General features: G+C 31.7%; 2 protein-coding genes across 8 annotated transcripts in view; one reads left to right on the top strand and one right to left on the bottom strand.

Annotated features, from left to right (window-relative positions):
* LOC143085673 (uncharacterized) overlaps positions 1 to 7,863 on the bottom strand; it is a 49,673-nt gene extending 41,810 nt beyond the window's left edge. For 3 of the 4 annotated variants that reach the window (XR_012981400.1, XM_076262163.1, XM_076262164.1), the window contains exon 1: positions 7,591 to 7,862. Coding sequence is in view for 3 of the 4 variants with exons in the window: in XM_076262163.1 (XP_076118278.1) it covers positions 7,591 to 7,695 (105 nt within the window). In the remaining variant the exon portion in view is untranslated. Of the gene's footprint in view, positions 1 to 7,590 lie in introns of all 4 variants that reach the window. The other variant, XM_076262165.1, reaches the window with a different exon arrangement.
* Positions 7,864 to 7,964: 101 nt separating this feature from the next.
* Positions 7,965 to 27,306, top strand: part of LOC143085672 (calpain-15-like) — a 38,307-nt gene continuing 18,965 nt past the window's right edge. The window contains exons 1-2 of one of the 4 annotated variants that reach the window (XM_076262158.1): positions 7,965 to 8,022; positions 23,726 to 25,701. In XM_076262158.1, coding sequence (XP_076118273.1) covers positions 23,812 to 25,701 — 1,890 coding nt within the window. In that variant the 5' untranslated portion in view covers positions 7,965 to 8,022; positions 23,726 to 23,811. Of the gene's footprint in view, positions 8,023 to 20,667; positions 20,822 to 21,443; positions 21,496 to 22,524; positions 22,781 to 23,725; positions 25,702 to 27,306 lie in introns of those variants that run through there. The other 3 variants (XM_076262160.1, XM_076262162.1, XM_076262161.1) reach the window with 3 other exon arrangements.

Below are 27,306 nucleotides of genomic sequence, written 5' to 3'. Positions count from 1 at the left end.
ATGCAAGTATTGTCAGCTCACTGTAAAAGATTGATTGATTTATGGTGTTTCTTGTTTCTTACAGTACCATGTAATGGGAGAGAACCACTGTAGACCTTTTGAAGGATCATCCAAAAAAGGGGGTTACAACCCCTGGAACCCTCCCCCTGGATCCACCACTGAACAAGGACATCATACATGAAAGTTTGATGTGTCAAACCTGGCTGTATTGTTACAGATCTGATTTAAAAGGCTTTTAAACTGTTTCAAAGTTAGTTTATATTGAATAATTTGTGAACTTCATTTTTGCCATTAACTGAGTTATTTGACTTCATATTACATGTTTAACAAGTCATGTATATTACACATTTTTTCTTAATGATATTGTCATGATAACTCAAGGGTTAAATTTGCATATACACTGTATATAGTATTTTTAGGTCCATATGGTGGAGCTATATACATGTATTTATAAGATTCACATGAACTGATTTCATGCAAGTTTCACATATATATATATATGAGATGTGAATTTCACAAATGAGATTTACATTAACTGAAATCCACAAATATTTCATGCGTGTTGTGAGTGAAATTTCCCTGTGTTATTCACATCATAACTTTTCATTTACAAACCAAACACTTGTTTTAAAGTTTCATACCGGTATATAAATATTGGTCAAACTGAAAGGAATATCCAGCTACCAGTAGATTGTGCTAAACAAAATGCTTATTAAAATAAATCCCTTGACCATATAATACAGTGGTCTATTTCATAAGTCCATATAGCACTCAATTAGAATAGCAGACTTTTATGATAAAGTGATGCCAACGCAATGGAAACGCTATGCACTTCTTATGCAAGTATATAGATATATTTATATACTCCAAAAATGACAAGTTCAACTATCTTGTGGACAGTTGTCTCATTGGCAATCATACCACATCTTCTTTTTTATATCTCCTAAAAGAGCAAATATTATTTTAATCCCAAAATCTGTGCAAATGTAATGTGCCCTTGTAAGGAATGTGTGGACACAGGATACATATTTTAACCTGATTGAAATAACTACTACACGGGCTGATTCAGCCATTTTTTAAAAGGAGGGTTCCAAACCATGGATAAAGGGGAGTTCCAACTATATGTCCTAATTCAAATGCATTGATCGGTCCAAAAAAATAGGGGGGGGGGGTCCAACCCCTGGAACCTCCCCCTTCCCCTGGATCAACCACTGTACTACTATTATATATATCCAAATCTATTCTTTAATATCTATCATGTCTATGGAGCATGGGTGATCTAGGTATCTCCTTCTGCTAAGACAAAGCAGTTATGCTCAATACAGGTCTAACCTTTTGAATTATATTCTAAAGAGCAAACAAAAATATCTATTGAACACTGTGCCAATATTGCTCTTGTTTAGTTAGCAGAATACTATAAATCATCAACTTGTTAATGCAACAAAGATAAACTATGCACATTTTGTTGCACCAGAAGTTCTATCTCAAAAGATAAAACAATGATTGCCTAAGCAATTATATAACTTATTTTATCAACTTCCTGAATCCACAATGATTTTATATAACTCCCATGTCTTATTATAATCTAACACTTCAGTGAAACAAGAGTAAAATAGCAATAATTATATACTTATCTAGGTTAACTCAATTAGGGAGGAAATATTTAATCAGTTTACTATTTGAGATGTTATTATTAAATTGGCATTATGATCATATTCAAGTGTACGCATACAATACAGTGGATGTGCCTCTCTAAATGTGTTAGTAGCATCCTAGCAGGTGGTCATTCTGTCAGTTTCAATATAAACCAGATGTTGTATTATTGTCAATGAAACAACTATTCACAAGAGACTAAATGACACAGAAATTAACAACTATAGATCACTGTATGGCCTTCAACAATAAGCAAAGCCCATACCACATAGTCCACTTTAAAATGCCCTGAAATTACAAATGTAAAACAATTTTAACGCGAAAACTAACGACCTAATTTATGTAAAAACAAGGAAGTGTACATAGTACATGAATGCCCCACTCACACAATCATTTTCTCTTTTCAATGGACCGTGAAATTGGCCTCAAATTTGACATTTTAATTAGAAAGATCATATCATAGGGAAAATGTGTACTAATTTTTAAGTTGATTGGACTTCAACTTCATCAAAAATTACCTTGACTAAAAACTTTAACAAAAAACTTAAACCTGAAACTTGCACTACCATTTTCTATATTCAGTGAACTGTGAAATTGGGGTCAAAGATCTAATTTGGCATTGAAATTAGAAAGATCATATCATAGGGTACAGGTGTACTAAGTTTCAAGTTGATTGGACTTCAACTTCATCAAAAACTTTAACCTGAAGCAGGAGAGACGGACGAAAACAAACGGACGCACAGACCGGAAAACATAAGGCCGCTCTACTATCGTAGGTGGGGCATAAAAAACCAAATGCCCCTCTACTATTGTATATATGTAGGTGGGGAATAAAAATCAATGAAAACAAGACTTATCAACTTGGGTGACTGACATTAAAAAAAAAAACTTATCGAAGAAAATGATTCAAACATTGTGTAAATATATGTCAATAATGTGGAGATCTGCAGAATTTATATCCTGTCTACTGTCTAGAACTGGTTTGTTGCTTTTTTTTTTAAAAAGGCGTTATATTTGCATCAAAATTTATCTTTGTTTCTTTGAAAGTCAAAAATAGATCATGAATAGAAAAGATTGGAAATTACTAATTTTTTTCACTAAATAAATGTATCCTTGATTTCAGTTTCAATTTATTTCAACAATTTACATTCTTTTGTCATGTTCTTCCACAATCTAACAAACATTTACTGATGTCAATTACAAAATACCTTCGATAAATAAAAGAATTTTCACTACTTGATTGTTGACAGTCATCAATGACATCTTAAAGGTCTATTATATGAAAAAAAATACATGTTTACTTCCTTGTTCTATTTACTATTTAAAAAAACATACTACAAACCTAAAAACAGAAGTTTAAACCACTGAGCGATAATGATTTACAGGAGATGTAGGGGGATGGGGGCACCTGTTAGCGTCCAGTCAACAACACAATAAAACCTGATAATACATCTAGACCGTACAGGATTTACACTCAGAATGATAGACTGTACAGACTGACATCCACATCATTTAAATTTAGATGGACATTTGTCTCATACATGTAGGCAATCAATTATTATACCATATCTCCTTATTGGTTTTTTACATGTTTGAATGTTCTAAAAATAATAGAAATGTGCTCAAACATTTGTACCATATCATATGTCAACCTCTTATTCATCCTGGATTGTGAATAAATTTAATTGCATGTGCCCTACTTACACATTGCATAGGTTAAATCATATTTTTCACTTTGGTCAAAGAGCTTTACCAATTATAATTCTATCCTGATATGAAGTTCATGAAATATGATCCAAATATAGCTGTAGTTTTACTATCATAACATACTATGGGGGTGGATGTAAATGTGACGCAATGTTATCCTCTATCTTGTATATATATCTACAAAGTGTGCCTACAAGTTTCTGGTATGCCTTTTTAGGGTATCTCATTTATTGAACAGTTCAACTTAATGTATGGTGACACATTTCCAATTAACAGAGGGCACTTTATGAAGCACTGAAGTAGCATGTAGACATTTTAAAGACATTTATAAATACTTCATGCAGGGATGAAGTCATAATTCAATAATTCAATTTTGACTTCATCCCTGCATGAAGTATTTATATACATTCACATTGATTCATGTACCAAGAAAACATTTCAAAAGGGACATCATTCATGTTATATACACCATGTACACTTTATGATTATATCTCCACTGATGAAAATATATATAAATTTTATACCATCTTATTCTTACTTTACATTTTATCTTAATGCTTCATTCTAAAATACATTCTAAATTTCATGATTGTTTATACATGTATGTCATGTACATGTATGTATAAGGTTGTGATCATGATACATTTTTTTGGACATATTCAATTAACACCATAATGGAAACAGACATAGATGGAAAAGACGGGTCATGTTGCATTACTTAATGACATATTCCATCCATACACTTGATACAACACATAGCAAAGAAGCATTGCTAATATTGCTGTGTTTTATCTTAAACAGTCAGATTTTGAATCATGCCTCTGCTAGTGTAATAAGGATACATGTAGGTCCTGTTGACGCAAAGCTGGGTTTCAAAATGGTGAGTCCAGACAAAATTAATCATGGGTTGAGGACATGTGTAGGTGCCTTAACGCATACACTGCCAATTCATGTGATCATGCAAGTTTTTTCTTTATTTTTTTTTAGATTGGTAGCACATAAAGATATGAAAGAGATATTCACATAAAATTTAGATAATAAGCAACATTGAATGTATATATTTTTTTACTATTTGTGGACCATAATTCAAAAAATAATAACATAAGGAGCCCCTAAGAGCTACGGTTCCACAGCTAGGTGATATACATGTAGTTAAATCCCACATGATTGTTGATTATCCTATATACATTCTAAATAATTAGCATGATCATGATTATTAGTAATTGTATATACATGATATTTGAATTGATGGGTCATTGTATATTCTAATTGACTGGTGATTGTATAATGTATATATTTTAATGATTATTGTGTTTTTAAACTGATTGTGAGTTGTTTATTCTAATTGATTGTACATAATTATTCCAAATATCATGATTATGGATTGTATATTCTAATTACTGATTGTTGATTGTATATATTCTAATAATATTTGGGTAGGGTATCATATAAACAATCTAAATTCAATAATATAAAAACAATTGTTTCTGGTAGAATTGATTGAGAAATATATGAAGAGACAAAATTATTACATTTTCATAAACAACATATATGGGTCATTCTCAGTTATTCAGCATTTTTTTATATACCTTGGTGAAAAATATAAATGTTGGCTTTTGGTCCATTTTTTGGTCTCAAATTGAGACTAAAACATTGATCTTTATGGTTCTAATAATAAAAAGATAGTTCAGTATGTGGAAATATATTTTAATTGAATTTTTTTAACAGTACCCTCTGTGTTTTGGATGTTATATATTTTTCATTGACAGTATCATATATGCATTAAATGTACAATTTCAATAGAATAATTCATATATTTTAGATAAAGAAGTTAATATCTTTAAAATTAAAATCATTTATCAACTGATATTACAATAGAAAGGGAGTAATTATGTATAATTTGTTGTTGTGGATGTGACTCAAAATTAATACATTAAAAGTTTAGTTCAACAGTTTGTGTGTCAATTATTTTTAAAGGAGAATTCATAAGATTTTGTTGTGGTTATTCATTAAACAGATACATTGGACTTTTCAAATAAATACTCATTATTGCATATATTTTTTTACGGAATTATTATGGATGTTACATTTTGACAATTGACAAAATGGAATTTGTATAACATCCAAAACATAAAAAATATCCTGAGTTTGTGCATCAAACAGTAATGTCCAAAACATGTCACAGAATTATAAGTATATTCCAGAGCAACGGTTAAACCATACACATGTTAAACTAATTTTAGTTTATATAATATAATAGTACCATGTTTATATTCCCTCAATTAAAATTTAATGGGGTTAGTTTGTACTCCCTGTTTTGGATGTTACTTGTTCGAGTAAAATTTAGGTCACAATAACATCCAAAACAAGTGTTTGTGCATCAAACAGTAATGTCCAAAACATGTCACAGAATTAGAAGTATATTCCAGAGCAATGGTTAAACCATACACATGTTAAACTAATTTTAGTTTATTGTAAAATAATAGTACCTTGTTTATATTCCCTCAATTATAATTTAATGGGGTTAGTTTGTACTCCCTGTTTTGGATGTTACTTGTTCGAGTAAAACAGTAATGTCCAAAACATTGATCATTGATTTGAACATTGTATAATAAAACAGATAATAACTTTGGATATTGTTTTATTTTTCATCATCCAGTGCTACGATATTTAAATAGTGCAGATACACAATTTTAATATATAACTTATTTTTAACTAAAATCGTACGGACATTACGCAACCACGTGCTTATCACGTCAAAATATAACATCCACAAAAAGGTTGACAGGTCAAAATGTCACCTTCCATATGCATCTGTGTTGTTTATCGTCAAATTGGCAATTTCCGTCATATTATATTTACCTATATATTGAACCACGTAAATAACTGATCACGCAATGAAAACTTACCATTTAGTTGCGTATTTATTACAATATCAATGAATTTAAATTAAGTTTTGGATGTTACAACTTGCTTTCGCCTGACCGATGACACTTAACTCCATTTTCGAAAGTCCCACGGCTGGTTTGTGTACACAAAGATCGATGACGTCTTTTTGGACGAATCCAAACTTTCATTTAGGGGGGTTGGATATCGGACGATTGTAATATTGGAAGTAAACGAGGATTCGTTTTGGATGTTAATTATTGACCGATATTACCACGTCTGTAAAAGATTGACGATTTCTTTTTATTATGAAGCCCTGCATGTCATATCATTTTACAAAATACACCTAAAGAACAACAAAACCCCTGTTTACTTTGCGAATAGTGTTGTCCACATTCTGTTCTGTGTAAATATTTATCGCAAAATTAGGTAAGGTTTGACCGATGCAGTAACATCCATACACTAATTTTTATTACTAAAATATATATATTAATAATGCCCTGTTTATTATATTTTATACATGAACAAGTAAATCTGAGTATATAGTTTTTATTATTCCTTAACTTGCCCTGGTTGTGCATACAAAAATGACATAAAAATATGATTAAATATGACCATGGAAAAATGTCCCAAAATGGACGCCATCAAAACACCCTTTTTTTATTTTAAAACTCTTGTAAATTTCTTTCTTCTCCACTTATCATCCTTAAATTATCTTTACTATCTATTCAACATTAGTAGAAAAGAATAACACATCAGATTTGCCAATATCTCCTTTATTTTCTTCACAAATTATCATCAAAGTCCAATGGTACTGAATTGCTGATTAACTGAGAATGACCCATATATATACCATGTAATGGCAATGAATGGTACACATGAATCATAAAATTAAATGTATATTATGTGCAAACAATTCCATGAATAGGTTTTGTAAGACTGAACTATAAGTGTTAATTTATTTTCAAAATATATGTACACACAATAACAAATTATGATTTAAACTTGAAAACTAAAGTTTGGGTTATTGTACATTTTATAATAAAAAGTAAATACCATTTGTACATATTATACAAAATTGACAATTGCTTGAGCAAATTGGCTATTTCAACCTGACTAATGCAACACAATTGTCAAAATTTAATGGATATCTGCAAAGGATCAACAGAGCTGAAATATTTCTAGTTTTATACCTATTTTGCTAAATATCTGAGGATCAAATGGGTTATGACACCACAAATTGGCACAATCCTGCCTCCAATTTACCTGTAAACTGTCTAATTTTAAGTATATAACTATATATACATCAAAACTTAACACATATTGTATCCCTTCTTCACTTACCGATCTAAATATTTTCCACGGACCACTCAATCGAAATTTATTCTCAGGAGGGGACTTTACCAACCAACCCGAATACACAACGTTCCCATTTGCTATTTTGCTCATGTTTATGTCTGTCACAGTTTTCTTTCGAACATATTGCAATTAAAAATCAGAAAGGTTGTCTGTCTTTTAGTAATCCACTACATGTTAGTTACAAATAAATCATTAAATGGTGAAAGAGAAAACAAACTTGACACAGTTGAATTGATACAGGAAGCACTCTTCTCGCTTCGTGATCATTTCCGGAAATCTTACAATTTGTCTTCCTCAGTCTGATTGGACCGATTTCGACAACTCGACCAATCAAATATTTTATTTCATTCTCTTTATGATCTGAATACACAGATGAAAGAAGAAGCAAAGAAGTTTTGTTGTTTTTGTAAATTTTAGGTATGAGAGTTTTCAGTAATCAATTATTTAAATATTTCAGCTGACGACTATCAATGCAATAATTAACGATATAGAAAGCTGAAATAGGTCTCATTGGTTTGTGTTTTTTCCTATAGTATATGATTTATTTCACACTCAACACAAAACTCACACACGATCTTCTTTGTAATGCCTTGTTGATTAAGACATTTCACCCTGTTGTATTAAAGCCAGAATTGGTAGCTACGACGTAAACCATACAGATACAGATACAGATACATAGTTATAGAATAATATAAGATCCAGGGATCTCCATGGCCTGTTAAACGATTGCGCCCCGCCATCGTTCAAATGTCTTGCGCCATTGCAAATAACTTGCACCATCGTTCAAATGTCTTGCGCCATCGTCAAATGACTTGCGCCATTGTTCAAAACTGTGATCGTTTTAATAGCCTGACACCATTTTTTTAGCAATTATAATCAAATGCATGTAATTGCATAACCTTCAGGCTTTCTTTATAGTATAATCTAGTTCTAACGCCTGAGGGATATCCAGATTAAGATCGCTAATCACTTGTACCTGAGCTTGTACAGGTAGATCAACAAAGCAGACCGGAGAATATTATCTGAAGATAGACGATTCATTTGTCAAATTATTTAATTAAGTTTCCGCAAATGCTTATGATAATTCAGATTAAATAAATAAATTAATAGTCCAGTTACAAAGTTTATCAAGTAGAACACATGCTTTTATTTTGACTTATGCAATCAGCATCCCCCTTTTTAAGAAGTACAAAATAAGACGTAAAACAGTACTTATTATTTCATCGCAAATAACGCGAGTACTGCTATATTGTAACGATAATATAGAATTACTTTAAAAGTTAAAAAGTAAAAACTTTTAATATTTCCTGTAAATAAATATCGTATCGTAATTCCGAATTCATTTCGTAGTTTACAATCAAATTGATACATCCGCGTTTCCAGTTTCTATTCAGACTCGAAAGATGCATGTTGCATATAGCATCGATTTGCTAGATAAAGTCATTAAAAAACCTTTTCATTTGACAATGTTTGCTTTACAAATCTTTTTAACCTTTTACATAACCCGTACGACTCGTTTTGTCGTTGCTGCAAACCAGCCATACCAGTCATGAATTCTGAATTTGACAATTTGACAATGTCCGTGAAAAATAAGCTCCACATGAATTTTAACCCCCATTACAATTACCAATTATAGCAAGAAAACTACATTGGGACCTTCGTGATAGCTATTGGTCATTTCGATTAAGGGAAAGGGAGGGGGCATGAGGGCTTGGTCTTTGAAGGGTCACAAACGGCAATTATTGAAAATAAATATACTTTTATATAGTATTTATAATGAAAATTCAAATAAATATAATTTAAATAAGCAATGAATTAGCATGTTCACCTATCCTTATGTGGAGGGATGAAATACTTTCGATCGCGCTACACTGTACGGCGTAGATACAGTTTATGATGGTAAAAGTTCCTCCATTGTTCAATTTTCATCCATGGAGATCCCTGAGATCTACATTGAATGTTAGATTGAATCAAGTCTGCATTAGTGGCGGCTTTAATCTATAATCTAATGATAAAAACAAACTGATCGCCAGTTGTTTATTATGAATGATTAAGTTCCACCAATACACCTTATCGCTATTCCAGGCTGATCCAAGAATCTGTCCCAAGAATCTGTCCCGCTTGAACTATTGATGTCTTACAACAATCACTTTTCTATTGTGGCATCAGATATTTTGCATTATGATGTCCAAATTTAACGAGAACCTGTGTGATATCCAGTAATGGCGAGCAAATAGTGATAAGGTGTATTAGTGGCAGCTATAATCTATAGTTAAATGATCAAAAGACTGATCGCCAGTTGTTTATTATGAATGATGAAGTTACACCTATACACCTTATCGCTATTCCCGGCTGACCCAAGAATTTATCCCGCTTGAACTATTGATGTCTTACATTAATCACTGTTCTATTGTGGCATCTAATAATTTGTATTATGACGAACAAATTTAACGGGAACCTGTGTGATGTCCAGTAATGGCGGACAAATAGCATTAAGGTGTTTTTTAAGATGTCATTGAATAATACACCTAATGGCTTTCTGGAAATCTTTGCTTCTTGAAATATTGACATTATACAACAAGTCAGATATTTTCTATTATGACGCATACCTGCCAACCTCTGAAAACTTCAAAGAGGGAGCTCTCCCCCTCAGTCGTAACAGCTGAGTGGGAGATTTTGCATGAACAAAATTTTCAAGTGAAATATATGACCTGTATATTTATTCATCTACAGAACACATATATATATATAAGAGTTGATAGATATACTTTATTTCTTTTAATATGAAGGTGTGTTGGTTGTTTGTTTTATTGTTACATCTTTCACATTTGCATCCTATCAGGAAGATCCGTCCGTCTCACATGAAGCATTAGGTGCATGCATATTCACATTTCCATGAAGTTCTAGTTTGTTCAATACATAATTTCTTATAAATTTCAATTCAAACATTGAATAGAAGTAAAGATATTTTAAGAGTTTTTCAAAGATTTTTTTTTTCCTATGGCATACAAAATCATTTAATTGCCATCCATTTATGATTATTTTTATTCAATTTATATTGTTTTATCAATTAACATTGTTTTGAGAAGAGATACTTAAACAGGGGAAATAACTGTTACTGTTACTGGCAACCCGAAATTTCTTTGCAGTGTTTTCAATATATGATAATAATAATGATTTATTTTATTATAGTGTCACATATTTGATCTGATCAGACATATATATAATATGTACACAATTACATAAACAACACAAAATAAAAAGACCAAATATCCACACAAAGCTTGAAGCAAAAGTCGTTCATGATCGTTAATTAGTACTATGTATGACACCCAAGCTGTCAAGTGAAGCCATTTTAATTTCACATGGTCTGTGATTAACAGGTAACAACAACCCTCATCAGTGACACAAAAACTTAATTAATGTTGACTTGTTATTCAGGGTTAAAATATCCAAAAGCGGAAGATTTCCTGAATTTCGGAATTTTATCGGGAGGGTTGGTAGGTATGATGACGTCAGAATTTTACAGGAAGCTTTGTTTAATATATTCAGTAATGGTGACCAAATATTGATAAGGTGTATTTTAAGATGTCATTGAACAATACACTTAATCGCTTTCTGGAAATCTGTGCTGCTTGAACTATTGACAACATACAACAAGTCAGGTATTTTCTATTATGACGTCACAATTTTACTGGAAGCTTTGTTATATATATCCAGAAATGGCAGCCAAAAAGTGATAAGGTGTATTAGTTATTGATGTGCTGTAGCAACATTACCATGTGTCATAGGAAATGTATAAGAAAGTACACAAATTTGAAAGTCAAGTTTTATTAACCAGATTTTTGTGACAAAAATGTCGGTTATTGATTTGGGGATGTACGGCGGGCGGCAATCAAATGTTGTCCGTGCATTAACTCATGAACCGTTCAACCAAAGCTTTTAAAATTTTAATATGTTGTTACTGACAACTAAATGAAGGTCAAGTTCAATAATGACGATTTTGACTTTTACCGTTCAGGAGTTATGGTTCTTGAAAGATTGAAAAATGGTGTTTCCAGTCGTGTCCGTGCATTTACGCATGAACTGTTTTACCAAACCTTCCCAAATTTTAATATGTTGTTACTGATGACAAAATAGAGGTCAAATTCAATAATGATGATTTTGACTTTTACTGTTCAGGAGTTATATATATGGTTCTTGAAAGATTGAAAAATGGTGTTTCCAGTCGTGTCCTTGCATTTTCTCATGAACCATTCAACCAAAGCTTTTGAAATTTTTATATGTTGTTACTGATGGCAAATTAGAGGTCAAGTTCAATAATGACAATTTTGACTTTTACTGTTCAGGAGTTATGGTTCTTGAAAGATTGAAAAATGGTGTTTCCAGTAGTCTCCATGCATTTTCTCATGAACCATTCAACCAAAGCTGTTGAAATTTTAATATGTTGTTACTGATGGCAAATTCATCAGTAATGGTTCTTGTGATATTGCCAGGACACAAATAAATATAAGTAAATCTGGTTTGCTGTCGTTGTGACAGCCTCTTGTTAACCGGATTTTTGTGACAAAAATGTCGGTTATTGATTTGGGGATGTACGGCGGGCGGGCGGGCGGCAATCAAATGTTGTCTGTGCATTAACTCATGAACCGTTCAACCAAAGCTTTTGAAATTTTAATATGTTGTTACTGACAACTAAATGAAGGTCAAGTTCAATAATAGCGATTTTGACTTTTACCGTTCAGGAGTTATGGTTCTTGAAAGATTGAAAAATGGAGTTTCCAGTCGTGTCCGTGCATTTACGCATGAACTGTTCTACCTAAGCTTCCCAAATTTTAATATGTTGTTACTAATGACAAAATGGAGGTTAAGTTCAATAATGACGATTTTGACTTTTACCGTTCAGGAGTTATAGTTCTTGAAAGATTGAAAAATGGTGTTTCCAGTCGTGTCCGTGCATTTACGCATGAACTGTTTTACCAAAGCTTCCCAAACTTTAATATGTTGTTACTGATGGCAAATTAGAGGTCAAGTTCAATAATGACGATTTTGACTTTTACCGTTCAGGAGTTATGGTTCTTGAAAGATTGAAAAATGGTGTTTCCAGTAGTCTCCATGCATTTTCTCATGAACCATTCAACCAAAGCTGTTGAAATTTTAATATGTTGTTACTGATGGCAAATTCATCAGTAATGGTTCTTGTGATATTGCCAGGACACAAATAAATATAAATAAATCTGGTTTGCTGTCGTTGTGACAGCCTCTTGTTAACCGGATTTTTGTGACAAAAATGTCGGTTATTGATTTGGGGATGTACGGCGGGCGGGCGGGCGGCAATCAAATGTTGTCTGTGCATTAACTCATGAACCGTTCAACCAAAGCTTTTGAAATTTTAATATGTTGTTACTGACAACTAAATGAAGGTCAAGTTCAATAATAGCGATTTTGACTTTTACCGTTCAGGAGTTATGGTTCTTGAAAGATTGAAAAATGGAGTTTCCAGTCGTGTCCGTGCATTTACGCATGAACTGTTTTACCAAAGCTTCCCAAACTTTAATATGTTGTTACTGATGGCAAATTAGAGGTCAAGTTCAATAATGACGATTTTGACTTTTACCGTTCAGGAGTTATGGTTCTTGAAAGATTGTGAAAAGGCGTTTCCATTCACGTTGTTGCATTTACTCATGAACCATTCAATCTAAGCTTTCCAAATTTTAAGATGTTGATACTGATGACAAAATGGAGGTCAAATTTGATATCGACGATTTTCACTTTCACCATTCATGATGATTCATCAGTAATGGTTCTTGTGATATTGCCAGGACTCAAATAAATATTAATAAATCCGGTTTGCTGTCGTTGTGACAGCCTCTTGTTTTTAGGAATGATGTCAATCATCATTATCATGTTTTATACATTTTACAATATGGTCAGATCATATGTTTTTGTGTCACATGAATTTGTACTATGCATGCTTTTTCAATGGAAATTGGGACCTCACAATGAATTATTTAGCAGGAAAATCCGTGAGACTAGGTAACTTAAACAGAATGATATAGTCAGTGTGTTAAATAAATTATCAACCTATTATCTATTAGTTTACTATCAGTTGAAAGCAACCAACAGACTATGGCAGTCGGTGCTTAACATCTTATGTCAGACTGTACCGACCTATTGAAAAGAGGCAGGTTTGCCAAATCATATGTCAATTCCAGTTCTTATGTCTGATCACTATGATCACCATCACCAAATCACAATTCTGTCATGAATTCATGTGTGCCCTTTGTTTAATATGCACATAGACCAAGGTGAGCAAAACAGGCTCTTTAGAGCCTCTAGCTGTAAATCAAAATATTGTCCTATGAAATAATGTCCACCAGGACAAACCTACATTAATATTGGTCATAATACTTTGTCCCTGCCTAAGAAATAATGCAAGAACCATTTTCCATATGAAATTTGACATGACTTAGTGCAGGTTTTCTCGACTCATATTTTTTAAAAGGACATCATGAGATGTAAATTAAATGCTGTACTATTAATATTATTTTGATTCATTTTGTCCTTTGAATTAACCTAAAACATGTAAAATGCAAAAAAGTAAATAATGGTATATTTTTTGACAAGTTACAATTCCTTCAGGCAAGTAAATTTTATTATGGTATTTAAAAGTTATTGTGTATAAATAAGATTTACTTTTTATATAAAAGGAAATTTAAGATTTTTTTTGTAAATGTTATTGAATAATGGTCCATAGATTTCTTACTCAACAAGGACAAGTACAATATTTAATTTCAAAACTTATAAAATTTACCATTGGTAAAGAGAGATAACTCCTGTAAATTTGACTATTATCAAACAATAATGTTTGTGATTTGCAGCAGTGAAACCCCTGTCAGTAAATGATACAAGAATTGATCAAATCAAAACCCAGAAAACATTTATGTTTTATTATTCATGCATAAACATGGCAAATATCAATTTGGTGTATCAATGGTAACTTAGTTCTTGTTTATCATGTCCCACAGTGAATGACACATATATAAATAGTCACCTTCTGTCAATGGATGACTGGTCTGCAACACCTTTCTTCCCTCAGAATATCTGCCTGAAACTTTTATTTTGTGTCTGTCCAGCAAAATATTTGAGACAAAGGGATATTAATCTTGTCAAAAATTGAAAACTATTTCAATATAGATGTGTTTCTGTATACAGATTCTTAGCATTTGAAGTTTCTGTCTGGTATATGTCACTTATAGTTGACCTCATTTCTGTCTATTTGTTTTCATGATATTTAAGGTTCTTGTCTTGTCTCAGATTGACAAATTAAATTAATTTACGGTATCACTTGCAGTTGCAGAGCTCATCTGACTTTTAACTCATCTCCATAGACCATTGCATTTGAACTATTGACTTCATTTTTGACATCATTATACGACCGCAAATTTTGAAAAAATTTTCGTCGTATATTGCTATCACGTTGGCGTCGGCGTCGTCGTCGTCGTCGTCCGGCGTCCGAATACTTTTAGTTTTCGCACTCTAACTTTAGTAAAAGTGAATGGAAATCTATGAAATTTTAACACAAGGTTTATGACCACAAAAGGAAGGTTGGTATTGATTTTGGGAGTTTTGGTCCCAACATTTTAGGAATTAGGGGCCAAAAAGGGCCCAAATAAGCATTTTCTTGGTTTTCGCACTATCACTTTAGTTTAAGTTAATAGAAATCTATGAAATTTTGACACAAGGTTTATGACCACAAAAGAACGGTTGGGATTGATTTTGGGAGTTTTGGTCTCAACAGTTTAGGAATTAGGGGCCAAAAAAGGGCCCAAATAAGCATTATTCTTGGTTTTCGCACAATAACATTAGTTAAAGAAAATAGAAATCAATGAAATTTAAACACAATGTTAATGACTACAAAAGGAAGGTTGGTATTGATTTTGGGAGTTTAGGTCCCAACAGTTTAGGAATTAGGGGCCAAAAAGGGACCCAAATAAGCATTTTTCTTGGTTTTCGCACCATAACGTTAGTATAAGTAAATAGAAATCTATGAAATTTAAACACAAGGTTTATGACCATAAAAGAAAGGTTGGGTTTGATTTTGGGAGTTTTGGTCCCAACATAATAAGGGGCCCAAAGGGTCCAAAATTAAACTTTTGTTTGATTTCATCAAAATTGAATAATTGGGGTTCTTTGATATGCTGAATCTAACTGTCATGACTGTGTATGTAGATTCTTAACTTTTGGTCCCGTTTTCAAATTGGTCTACATTAAGGTCCAAAGGGCCCAAAATTAAACTTAGTTTGATTTTGACAAAAAATGAATCAGTTAGGTTCTTTGATATGCTGAATCTAAAAATGTACTTAGATTCTTGATTATTGGCCCAGTTTTCAAGTTGGTCCAAATCGGGGTCCAAAATTAAACTTTGTTTGATTTCATCAAAAATTGAATAAATGGGGTTCTTTGATATACCAAATCTAACTGTGTATGTAGATTCTTCATTTTTGGTCCTGTTTTCAAATTGGTCTACACTAAAGTCCAAAGGGTCCAAAATTAAACTTAGTCTGATTTTAACAAAAATTGAAATTTTGAAGTTCTTTGATATGCTGAATCCAAAAATGTACTTAGATTTTTTATTATGGGTCCAGTTTTCAAGTTGGTCCAAATCAGGATCTAAAATTATTATATTAAGTATTGTGCAATAGCAAGTCTTTTCAATTGCACAGTATTGCGCAATGGCAAGAAATATCTAATTGCACAATATTGTGAAATATCAAATTTTTTTTTAATTAGAGTTATCTTTCTTTGTCCAGAATAGTAAGCAAGAAATATCTAGTTGCAAAATATTGTGCAATAGCAAGATTTTTTTTAATTGGAGTTATCTTTCTTTGTCCAGAATCAGCTTAAATCTTTGTTATATACAATATACAATGTATATTCACTTTTTACTACCAACTGATAAATTAAAATAATCTTTACCATTCAGTGATAACAAGCAGTTTTTTTACATCTTAATATTTTATGATGTATTTAAATGAGTAGTTATTGTTGCAAACTCCATTAGAAATTTTAATTGAGATTAGTTTTGGAATAAGGGAAAGGGGGATGTGATTAAAAAAATTGGGTTCAATTTTTCTCATTTGAAATTTCATAAATAAAAAAGAAAATTTCTTCAAACATTTTTTTGAGAGGATTAATATTCATCAGCATAGTGAATTGCTCTAAGAGAAACAAAAATTTTAAGTTCATTAGAACACATTCATTCTGTGTCAGAAACCTTTGCTGTGTCAACTATTTAATCACAATCCAAATTTAGAGCTGAATCCAGCTTGAATGTTGTGTCCATACTTGCCCTAACCGTTCAGGGTTCAACCTCTGCGGTCGTATAAAGCTACGCCCTGCGGAGCATCTGGTTCTGTTTTGTTTTGTAATGTCAGATATTTTAATGCCCCAGCTACTGTCTTAGGGGCATAATTACGTTTTTCGACCTGTCTGTCCCGCTTTAGGTTAAAGTTTTTGGTCAGGGTAGTTTTTGATGAAGTTGAAGTCTGAATCAACTGAAACCAAGTACACATGTTTCTGATATGATCTTTCTGATTATAATGCTGAATCAGAGTTTTGACCCCAATTTCACAGTTAACTGAACTTGGAAAATAATAGTGGAGTAGGGCATCCATGTACTATGGACACATTCTTGTTTTTTATGACATGATCAAAATATTACAGAAACGTCTGTGAAAAACAAATAGCAATAAAATATATATATATTATTACGATTTGATTTATATTAAGTTGTTATTGACAGATAGGTATTAGCATATCTTTCAGGAAGGACTTACAATAAATAATACCCTTAAATGACTAGATTTGATTGGACCTTTGATGCTGAGTGTCACTTAATTACATCTTCATCTTTTTCTTCCTCTTTCTACTTTCCTTTTGCAGGATTGTCATCCAATGTAACCTTGTCATGGTAATTATTCATAATATTCTTTATAAAAATAAGTTCTAGTAAATTCAGAAATTATTGGATGTATTTATTATAAATACAATTTTGTCATTTTAGACCAATTTTTGGAAATTGAGAAAAATCCTGTTTAATTCAAAAACAATAAAAATTTCAAAATGTGAGTTTTAATTATTTCGATTATACCCCTGTTGCATTTTTCACCGTATTTAATAAAAACATCTCAATAATTTCTGAAATCACAGTATTCTTCATTGTTCTTGTGGCATCAAATTCAAAATTATGTTCAGATGATTTACACAGACTATAAGAAGGGGATGCTGCTTTAAAAGATTTAAAAAAACAATAAGATGGAACACTTTAACATGTGTAGTCATAATGGTTTAGGCAAATAACAATTTTATTTTGAAATTTCCACGTTGATTTGTTTTTAAATCATTTCTAAACCTTATTTGTTATCGTGGACAATTATCACAGCTGTAGGCAGTAAATAATGAATTAGAATTCCATGTAGATTTCATATGATGGTAGGTTTGATTTTAATCTTATCTGACTTTTTAGATGAATTTAACTGTTATCTATGATTATGCCTTTGGTCAATCCTACATAAGTTCTATTTCAATGATTCATGTATGCTTCATTGACTTCAGTTAAAAAAATACAAATATCTTGATACTGTTTAGTAATGGAAGTTCATTTACCTGTAGTTTATATAACTGCTCATGGATTTGTCATTTATCACCATGATCACTGTATTTTATGGGTATTTCTTATTATAGACTGTTTTAGAAAATAAGACACTGTTTATATCTGTGATCATATATCCTAGAACCCAAGAGAGAAAAAAATGCAATCATATATATTCAGTTAGGGGTGACACATACTTCTGATCATATTGTTTAAGTATAGTTGCAATCCCATGTAGAATTGGAGTCAATGTCATTAAACACAGTTGACTGACAGATGGACTTATGAAAATGGTGATTCGACAAAAACTTGATATAGTCCCCTGCTAGGCTGCTTCTATATTGTGTGGGGTATAATAAAGTTATGTATCTCTCATTCATAGAGCTCTCTGAATCCATTTTACGTTTTTTTTTTTCTTTTTCTGTTTTATATGCCTTTGTACATGTTGTAAGCATTGTCAAAGTTTATATTAGGTTTTGGGTTACAAATAAATTGCCCCATTATATATTATTGTTATTAATGAGACATTATTTTTGAAAAGGTGTAGTTATGGTGGTACATGTATCCTTTAATGTTATTAGGAGGCCAATTATCATTAATGAAATGTCATTAAGAACATTTTCCAAGTTTCTTGGACATGATGAAATTACCCAACTTCATGAATTCTGTTATTTAAAAGTAGCTAAAGAACCAATATAAGGTCATCTCTGTATAAAACAATGAAAGATTACTGTTCTGGGAGAAAACCCAACAATCAGAAAATTTAAAGCAATTTATGCTTGTTTTACCAATGAATTCGTTTGGTTACACTGGCTAGCAAACCAACAGTGACTTTAAGTGTAACCTTTGGTTGACAGTGTTCAGATTAAATTAAAACGACTTTAATCAACCCTTCTAATCATTTTTGGTTCTACATTACTGATTAGAAAAATATTTTAATCCACCGGAGACAGTTGTAAAATAAGATTTAGACAAATGGAGGACTGTACTATTAAAAGATTAGCTTCAGGGTCTTACTTGATCAGATAATACTAATTGACATTGTCACTTCTAACACAAAATACTATGTAGCTATTTGTCCCTATCAGAAACTTTGTAATATTGTTTTGACGAATCAGAAATCCTTATCCTGAGGTAAGGTGTTGTTCTTCAAATAATGTGTTTATTATATATATTATGTTTATTTATTCTACTGATTTTTTGGATTTTTAAAATAATATAAGGTAGCCCTCTTCAAACCTATAGATGCTAGAACATACTACCTTTTTTGTGCTGGCATTGTAAACAGCTACTACTGGTATTATGCTATGTGTATACACTAATAGAGTACACTGAGAGAAAACATTTGAACAAAGTTTCTGAATTTCTAATTACACAGCCAGTCATCATGCATGTGCAAACTGTTTTTAAGGCCATGGCACATTTTTGGGGAAAATTTCCATGCAACTCTTTAAGCATAATGTACATTTTTATGCCCCACCTACGATAGTAGAGGGGCATTATGTTTTCTGGTCTGTGCGTCTGTCCGTCCGTCTGTTCGTTCGTTCGTCCGTCCGTCTGTCCCGCTTCAGGTTAAAGTTTTTGGTCGAGGTAGTTTTTGATGAAGTTGAAGTCCAATCGACTTCAAACTTGGTACACATGTTCCCTATGATATGATCTTTCTAATTTTAATGCCAAATTAGAGATTTTACCCCAATTTCACGGTCCACTGAACATAGAAAATGATAGTGCGAGTGGGGCATTCGTGTACTGAGGACACATTCTTGTTTGGGTCAGATTTCAAAAATAAATAAACATGATAAAGGTCCCAGTCTTTAATATGCCTAAAAAATAAAATATAAAAAGGTTTTGTTGACTCCTAATTTATTTAAATTTACTACAATATTTTGAGGCCTAATAACATTTATATCTATTTTTAAAAGTACTTTTAAGTGTTTATATGCATCAATATTTGACTGCAATTTACTTGTTAATGTACTCTAAAACACCTTAACAAGAAGTTACATAATAGTAGACAAAAAATTGAAAATTTTAGTATGTCACAAACAAGATTAAAGCAACAAAAACAAGGACGTACATATAGTGCTTGGGGGCAGTTAATATATATTTTTCTAATTAAATAAATTCCATTGTGAATTAATTAAAATAGTTTGTAAGATCTATTAGAATGTGGAATACGCTTTAATCTACTGCCATGAAGTTATTCGAATGATACATAATCCCTCTTAATCCTTTGATAAGCTAATACTTATGTCGATCAGCTCGACAAAATCACAACAATCAACGGTGTGATAAACTGTACAATACAAAAGCCAGAGATTACATCTGGGCCAGTTTTACTCTCGGTGTAAATCCTTTTTTATTGGAATCCTGTGAAGACTTTTAATACACACGTATATTTACAAACGATCGGCAAATAACGAAAGATATGCCGATCATTGTCAAAGTTATTTACCTAATTGTTATAAAATTTTACAAGTACCGTGAGTCACCTCACCAGGTAAATTGACACACTATGAAGAGACTACCTTTCTTTGTTGACATCGTTAGGATAAAGTACAGGTATATTTTTGATTAATTTCATTCTTTTGTACTTATTGTTTATTTTTACAATTGAACTGTTGATCTATCATTTTTACTATTTGTATATTATGTAATCAGACAGAAAGGGAACAGCTTTCTCTTGTTAATATTTCCTCTTAAGTAGACAAAATCGATTGCATTATAAATAATGTATATATACATTGTATATGGTTGAAACCCTGTATTTATTTTAATTTTTTCGTCTATTAAACTTTTGGGTCAAATTAACTTGGTCCATTATGAGATAATCAACTAAGTGTAAAAGTGTTTAAAGATGTAAGCTAAAAGAAACAATATCCCCCGACACCACAAATAAGATTGTAAGCTAGATGACGATATCCCCCAAAACCACAAATGAGATTAGTATATATAATTTGTTTTGCAAATGCTTTTATAAAAGACTTTAAAAATATAGCTTTAAGAAATATTTTTTAAATGTTTTTGAAGATTATGGCATTTTATTTGTATTTAAATGTAATTATGGGTAACATTAATTTTAACCCATTCTAGCCGACCTCCTGTACATTGCAATTTCTTTTACTGTTTGGGACTAATTGATGTAAAGTAGTTCATTTTTTCACCTGGAAATTTTCGTACTCATTCTAAATTTAGTATTTATATCTACCAAACATAAAGAACATGGCAGGTTGCAGGTAGTGTATTATTTTAATCTTTGATCTTAAGTCTGTTGATGGGTAGATAAAAATCAACTAAACAACTTATGTTATGTAATTAAAAGAATTTGTTTTGTTAAATCAGTAGAATCTTTAAACAAAGTGATGTGTGTTTGTAGTAAGAAATGTTGACAATGTTTATGTGACAGACAGAAAATGGAATGCTTTTGTAAGTTGAAATTGAATAATTAGAAAAATTTTAATTACAAGAAATGTTATAACTCTTTCTACTAGAAATAGGATATTTTTCTCAATATTTAGATTATTTCAAGTATGTGAAAAATAAAATGATTGCCATTTTTAAATATGACTATACACTGATATAGAAATAATAAATTTTTTGTCAACTTTATTTTACTGCAGAGTACACAACGGTGCAGTTGTACATAATTACATGATCAATATTAAATATGACAAATTAACCAAATATTTGGAAGTGATTGTGTATCTTTTAATGGCATTTTGGGTTTGATTAAAAAAATCAATTGAAATACTTGCTTGTAACAACTGACATTTTACAAATACTATACTTCAATAGTTATTTAATAGTTGTAAATTAACATGATAATAGTTCGATAAATGTCATATATGTAATTTGTTATGATAACCATCATGAAGCTATGCACATTGGTGCAGGAAAAGGAATTAAAATGGATTAAAAATTGAATTACATAACTTCTTGTCATTTGATATTGGTTATAAGTAAATTATAAGTATATGAGTACTTTGACTTTTCCGAAAGTCAAAATTAAATGAGACATTTTGTCCAATTGAGTTGATTTGTCAGACAAGGAACAGGTTTGTAAACATGGGTGGTAACTTGTAGTGTGTCTTGTTGACATTAATGCAATATTTTGTCAAGTTACACTATTTTGTCCAGATTAGGTTTGACCATACTGACCATGACAAATTATTTATACAGTTGTCAGATAAAAAAGTCAATCTCATTTCTCACAAGACTGATCTTATTAATTGATTAAAAAAAATCTTTGGAGGTACTTTTAGAAATCTCATTAAAATGACAATGTCACATAGACATAGGTGACAAGACTTAGGTGCGAAATCCTGTGTATTTATGTGTTGGATTAAATATTAAAAAGCCTGTGGACGTTTCATGTAGGAGTGGGAATAAATATAACAGCTATTTAAGGTTATGGTTGGGTCATTCTAGGAGATGTCGCAACCAAGTATTAAGTGCAGTACCTTTAAATATTTGAATTGATTTAGATTAGGAGATGAAAGTGAAGTGTTGAACATTTGTCAGGTTGGTTTATTATAGATATTTAAGTCTTTGTTAACATACAAACTTAACTTCAATACAAGTAGCTTGTTAAAGAGATTTAAATAGATTTAATATTATATATTTTATTTCTGTATATGCCATTTGGTTGTTTTGTCATCATTTTGAGAGCCATAGTTCATACACTGTGTTTCTCTAGCTCTTTCTTCGGACAATGGATTGTATGATCTAAATGGGACAATGGTACTTGGCCGTTTAATTTGGTTTAATATGCTGTATTTCATTTTTAAGGTGAAATAAATCATGAACTAAATAAAGTCTGGTCAAAAGAACCATTATAATACTTTTAAAAGAAGTGACACTTAAAAAGATAAAGAAAAAATTCTCAAAGTGCACGAAGATATTGAACACTTTCATGTTTTCATGCCCTAAATTTGGAAAACATTTATACTGTTATATGGTATTGATATCTATGATGACATATAAGGAAGGCAGAAAACATTATAAATAACACAACCACTAAATGCCTGATAATCATATTGGACATGTTTATAGTATAAAGGTGTTTGCATGGACATTAAAGAGGATCATAACTGGTAGTTGTTTTATTAGGTAATGGATCACAACCCTAGTCTGGTAATAACAGTTATATAAAAAAAAATATAGAGTTCAAAATGAACCTGTGATTTTGAGAAAGCAATAGCTCTTCTAGGAGTATTTGAACACTTTTGTTACTAAGATTATTTTGGTGTGATTTGACTATGAAGATATATATATGTCATGTATGTAAGTTTTGTTACTGTAGTTTAAGCCAGAAACATAAATAGTAGAAAAGAAATATCTTACAGGGTATGAATAATAAGAATTGGTATGTTTTAGTTTAACATGTTTTATAACAATGTACATATGTATAATGTAGTAACCCCAGTCACAAGTATGAATAATTTTATTTCTCTCTTTTTTTTTCAGAATTATAAAGTCAAAGAATAACAGAAATGATGTGAGAGTGACTGAAAAATTGTGTTTGGCGAAGATGGGTTAGTGATAGATTTACAATGGAATGCTCTGAAATACAAAATAGTTGGATTTGTCGATCTTGCACAGCCAAGAATTCACCAGATATTGTATCTTGCTTAGCATGTAAACAAAAGAGATTATTAGGACCCTTTAGTGCTAGTTCTGTATCGTTAAAGGATGTAGAATATGTAGACTGTTATTGTGATGATAGCAAAGGAGCTAAGCCAAAACAGAAAAAGTCTGATAGTAATTCAGTAAATCAGAAACTATTAAAATCAAGAGTACCACTTTCTAACGTTACTGGTAAAACTATTGAAACAGTTATTGATGTTGAAAGTTATAGTCGTTGGCAATGTGAAAAGTGCCCAAATTTAAACGTTCAGAGTGTTCAATTTTGTACTTCTTGCGGAGTAGGAAAAGAGAAAGAAGTGATTTTGATAAACGATGATGATGACTATACAGTTACTTATAATCATATCAATACTGAACAAACAACTGTGTTAAAAACACTTAAAATGGCAGATCAAACAGTTGCCATGGATATAGATTTAACTGTAGATTGGGAATGTAGACGTTGTACATTGAAAAATTCAGGGAATAAAACTCGTTGTGACATGTGTGAGTCTCCTAGGGAAATTCGCTTGCCAACTGTCGATGATGTGAATGAAATTTCCACAGTTGATTCTGGGTACATGACCTCTAATAGGCGTGGTGAACCAGACGGCATGGAAAATGAAATATATCCACAGAAAAACGAACAAAATTCTATTAATACAAAAGAAGAGCATCCTCCGGCTCGTAGAAGTATATCAAATCCAGTTACTGGAAAGGAATGGACATGTATTGTATGTAGTTTCAGTCAAAACCCAGACTTAAATGATCAGTGTCAAGTTTGCCGTGATGGTAGAAAACCAACAAGCAAATCTAAACAATTTCACGGTAGAGTTAGTACTGAATCACCTAGCCCTGCACAAAAGTTACCATCTATAGCACCTAGTAAATCATCTCCAAGGAATTCTGCCCAGTCTAGTCAGAGTAGCAGTGACCTAGTTTTGGAGGATTGGACATGTGCGAGGTGTACAATGAAAAACAAAGCTATTGCCAAATCATGTGCTATGTGTTTTGCCAAGAAATCAAAAGCAGCATTAGTTGGTGATAATGACTGGGTTTGTGATAAGTGTACGTTGAAAAATTCTATTGGACAATTAGTTTGTGAAGCTTGCGGAGAGAAGAATGAAAATGCACCTCCCTCTACATCCTCTGGGAATAAAAAAGGCGGAGTAACTCCTTCAAATGGGAAATCTGTGATAAATAAGACTGAGCAAGCTAAAAAGAACTTGCAGAAAACTGGATCAAGTAAAAGTTTGGATCTAGACATGAACAAGACTGAAAATGTTAAAGAGAGGAATAAAGGATCAAACAAAAGTGATGCATTTGATCTTTTTAGCTTAGAAAAATATAAAATAAAGAATGGCGTTCAAAGTAATGATAAGAATATAGATAAAAAAACAATAGCTAGAACGTTCACACCTGAACAAGAACCAAGTCAAAAGATAGAAGAGAAAAAGAACACTAGTTTAGATAAGTTAAGAAAAGACAAAAGTTTGGAAAAGGACAAAAAAGAGAAAAGTTTAGAGAAAAAGAACAAAAACTCATTAGAAAAAGATAAGAAGAACAAAACCCCAGATAAAGGAAAGTTCAGTCTGGAAAAAGAACAAAAGTGGAAGTGCTCTGCTTGCACATTTCAAAACCATGCCAACTTGGTGCAGTGTATGATGTGTGGGTCAATGAAAGGTTTGGAAGGGTCAGGGCTTCCTTCTGTTGGATCTTTACAGAAACAACAATGTACTCTGATGGATGATATCAGAAAGACAGAGGAGAATGATGCATTAGAACTGTGGCAGCACATAACATTATTCTGTAAACAGGTAATTTCAAACACTGTATACATAGAGAAGGGTGTCGTAGGGGTCCTGATACTGAAATCCCAGGCTTAAAAACATGAAATCTCAAGGTCCTGAATTAAAAAAAAAATTAAATCCTGACATCCCGAAATTTAAAAAAGAAATCCCAGATCCCAAAGGGATCAATCCCGAAATCTTGAGCCTAAAAACACCTAATCCTGATGTCCGAAAAGGTTCTGCCCCCCCCCCCTTCCCTACATAAAAATCAGGTGTTTTATAACTTGAATAATCCAAGGTGTTTCTGTCTGTGATTATCTCTAGCTTTAATGTAGTTACCGTTTGTGATCGGTATATCATGTAAATATAACAACTGAATTATTCCAGTTAGGTGTTTTAGATGGAAGGGTATGCATGAGATTGGTATTCCTTAGACTTAAAATCTTATAAAGTAAATGTCTTTTGCATATGATCCAGAATATTAGCTTGATGGTTGCTAGCTATAAACATGATAGACATGATAGAAGATATTCTGGAATATGCTACAAAGCCCAGATTTTTAGGAGGAACAAACCTCCCATACAACATTCACCACAATACATGTATCAACTTTATCAGTTCATCAGTTGTTACAACTAACATATTTACTACCATACATGTATAACAGTACAAAATAAAGCAGGTCATCTGTACATGTATGTAATTGAAGATTTGAAAAAGGAAATAGATAATCTGCCAAAAATGCCTACAGTCAAGACTGTTAACTGAAGGTGAAGTAGATTGTACCTTATAGTCTATACATATATATAATATATGCATATACTACTGCAGTTAACACTTTAAAAAATTGGCCTAATGAAACTGATGTGACATGTCCAAAACAGACCATAAACATGATAAATTATCATACATTATAAATGTACATGTATTTTGCACAAAAAAAAACTATAAGTCTTAATTTTCATTAAACTTGGCTTAAGGGCAGTGTATTGTAGGGTAAGCATCACAAGTAACCAAGGTAACAAACTGTAATTGAAAAAGCATGAAAAAAAGAACAGATATATATATCATGTATATATATTATATGAATTTGAGCAAGTCATTTATTAATCAAGTTTTACATGTAACATGATAAATAAAATGATTAATGATTAATGACTTATGCTGACCAGCGTCTACATTTTATTTTGTAATATTAACGTTCAGTAGGTTTTTGAGATATATGCAGCACTTGGCAAATATAAAATGTACTTCATGTACTTCATTCTTACTTGATCATATGGATGCATTGTACTGGATATCAAGTTTTCCTGAACAAAAAAATACAAATTATCAGCATTTTATTGACAAATATTCAACTATCAAGCATGGAAACTTGGAATGGTGTATTGATATACATGTTTCCTTTAGGGGGAGTGTTGATATCTCAAAAAACATGTTTAACCACGCCCCAATTTAATTTAATTTTAGTTTCTTGTGTATAATTCAGAGTTTAGTAGGACATCGATTATCACTGAACTAGTACATGTAGTACACATATTTGTTTAGGGGCCAGCTGAAGGAAACCTCCTGGTGCGGGAGTTTCTTGCTACATTGAAGACCCATTGGTGGCCTTCAGCTGTTGTCTGCTCT

Source organism: Mytilus galloprovincialis, chromosome 8 (genome assembly GCF_965363235.1).
Source record: "Mytilus galloprovincialis chromosome 8, xbMytGall1.hap1.1, whole genome shotgun sequence".
NCBI classification, from domain to species: Eukaryota; Metazoa; Mollusca; class Bivalvia; order Mytilida; family Mytilidae; genus Mytilus; species Mytilus galloprovincialis.
Note: the sequence above shows the minus strand (reverse complement) of the source record. Positions and strands in the feature narration are given on the sequence as shown.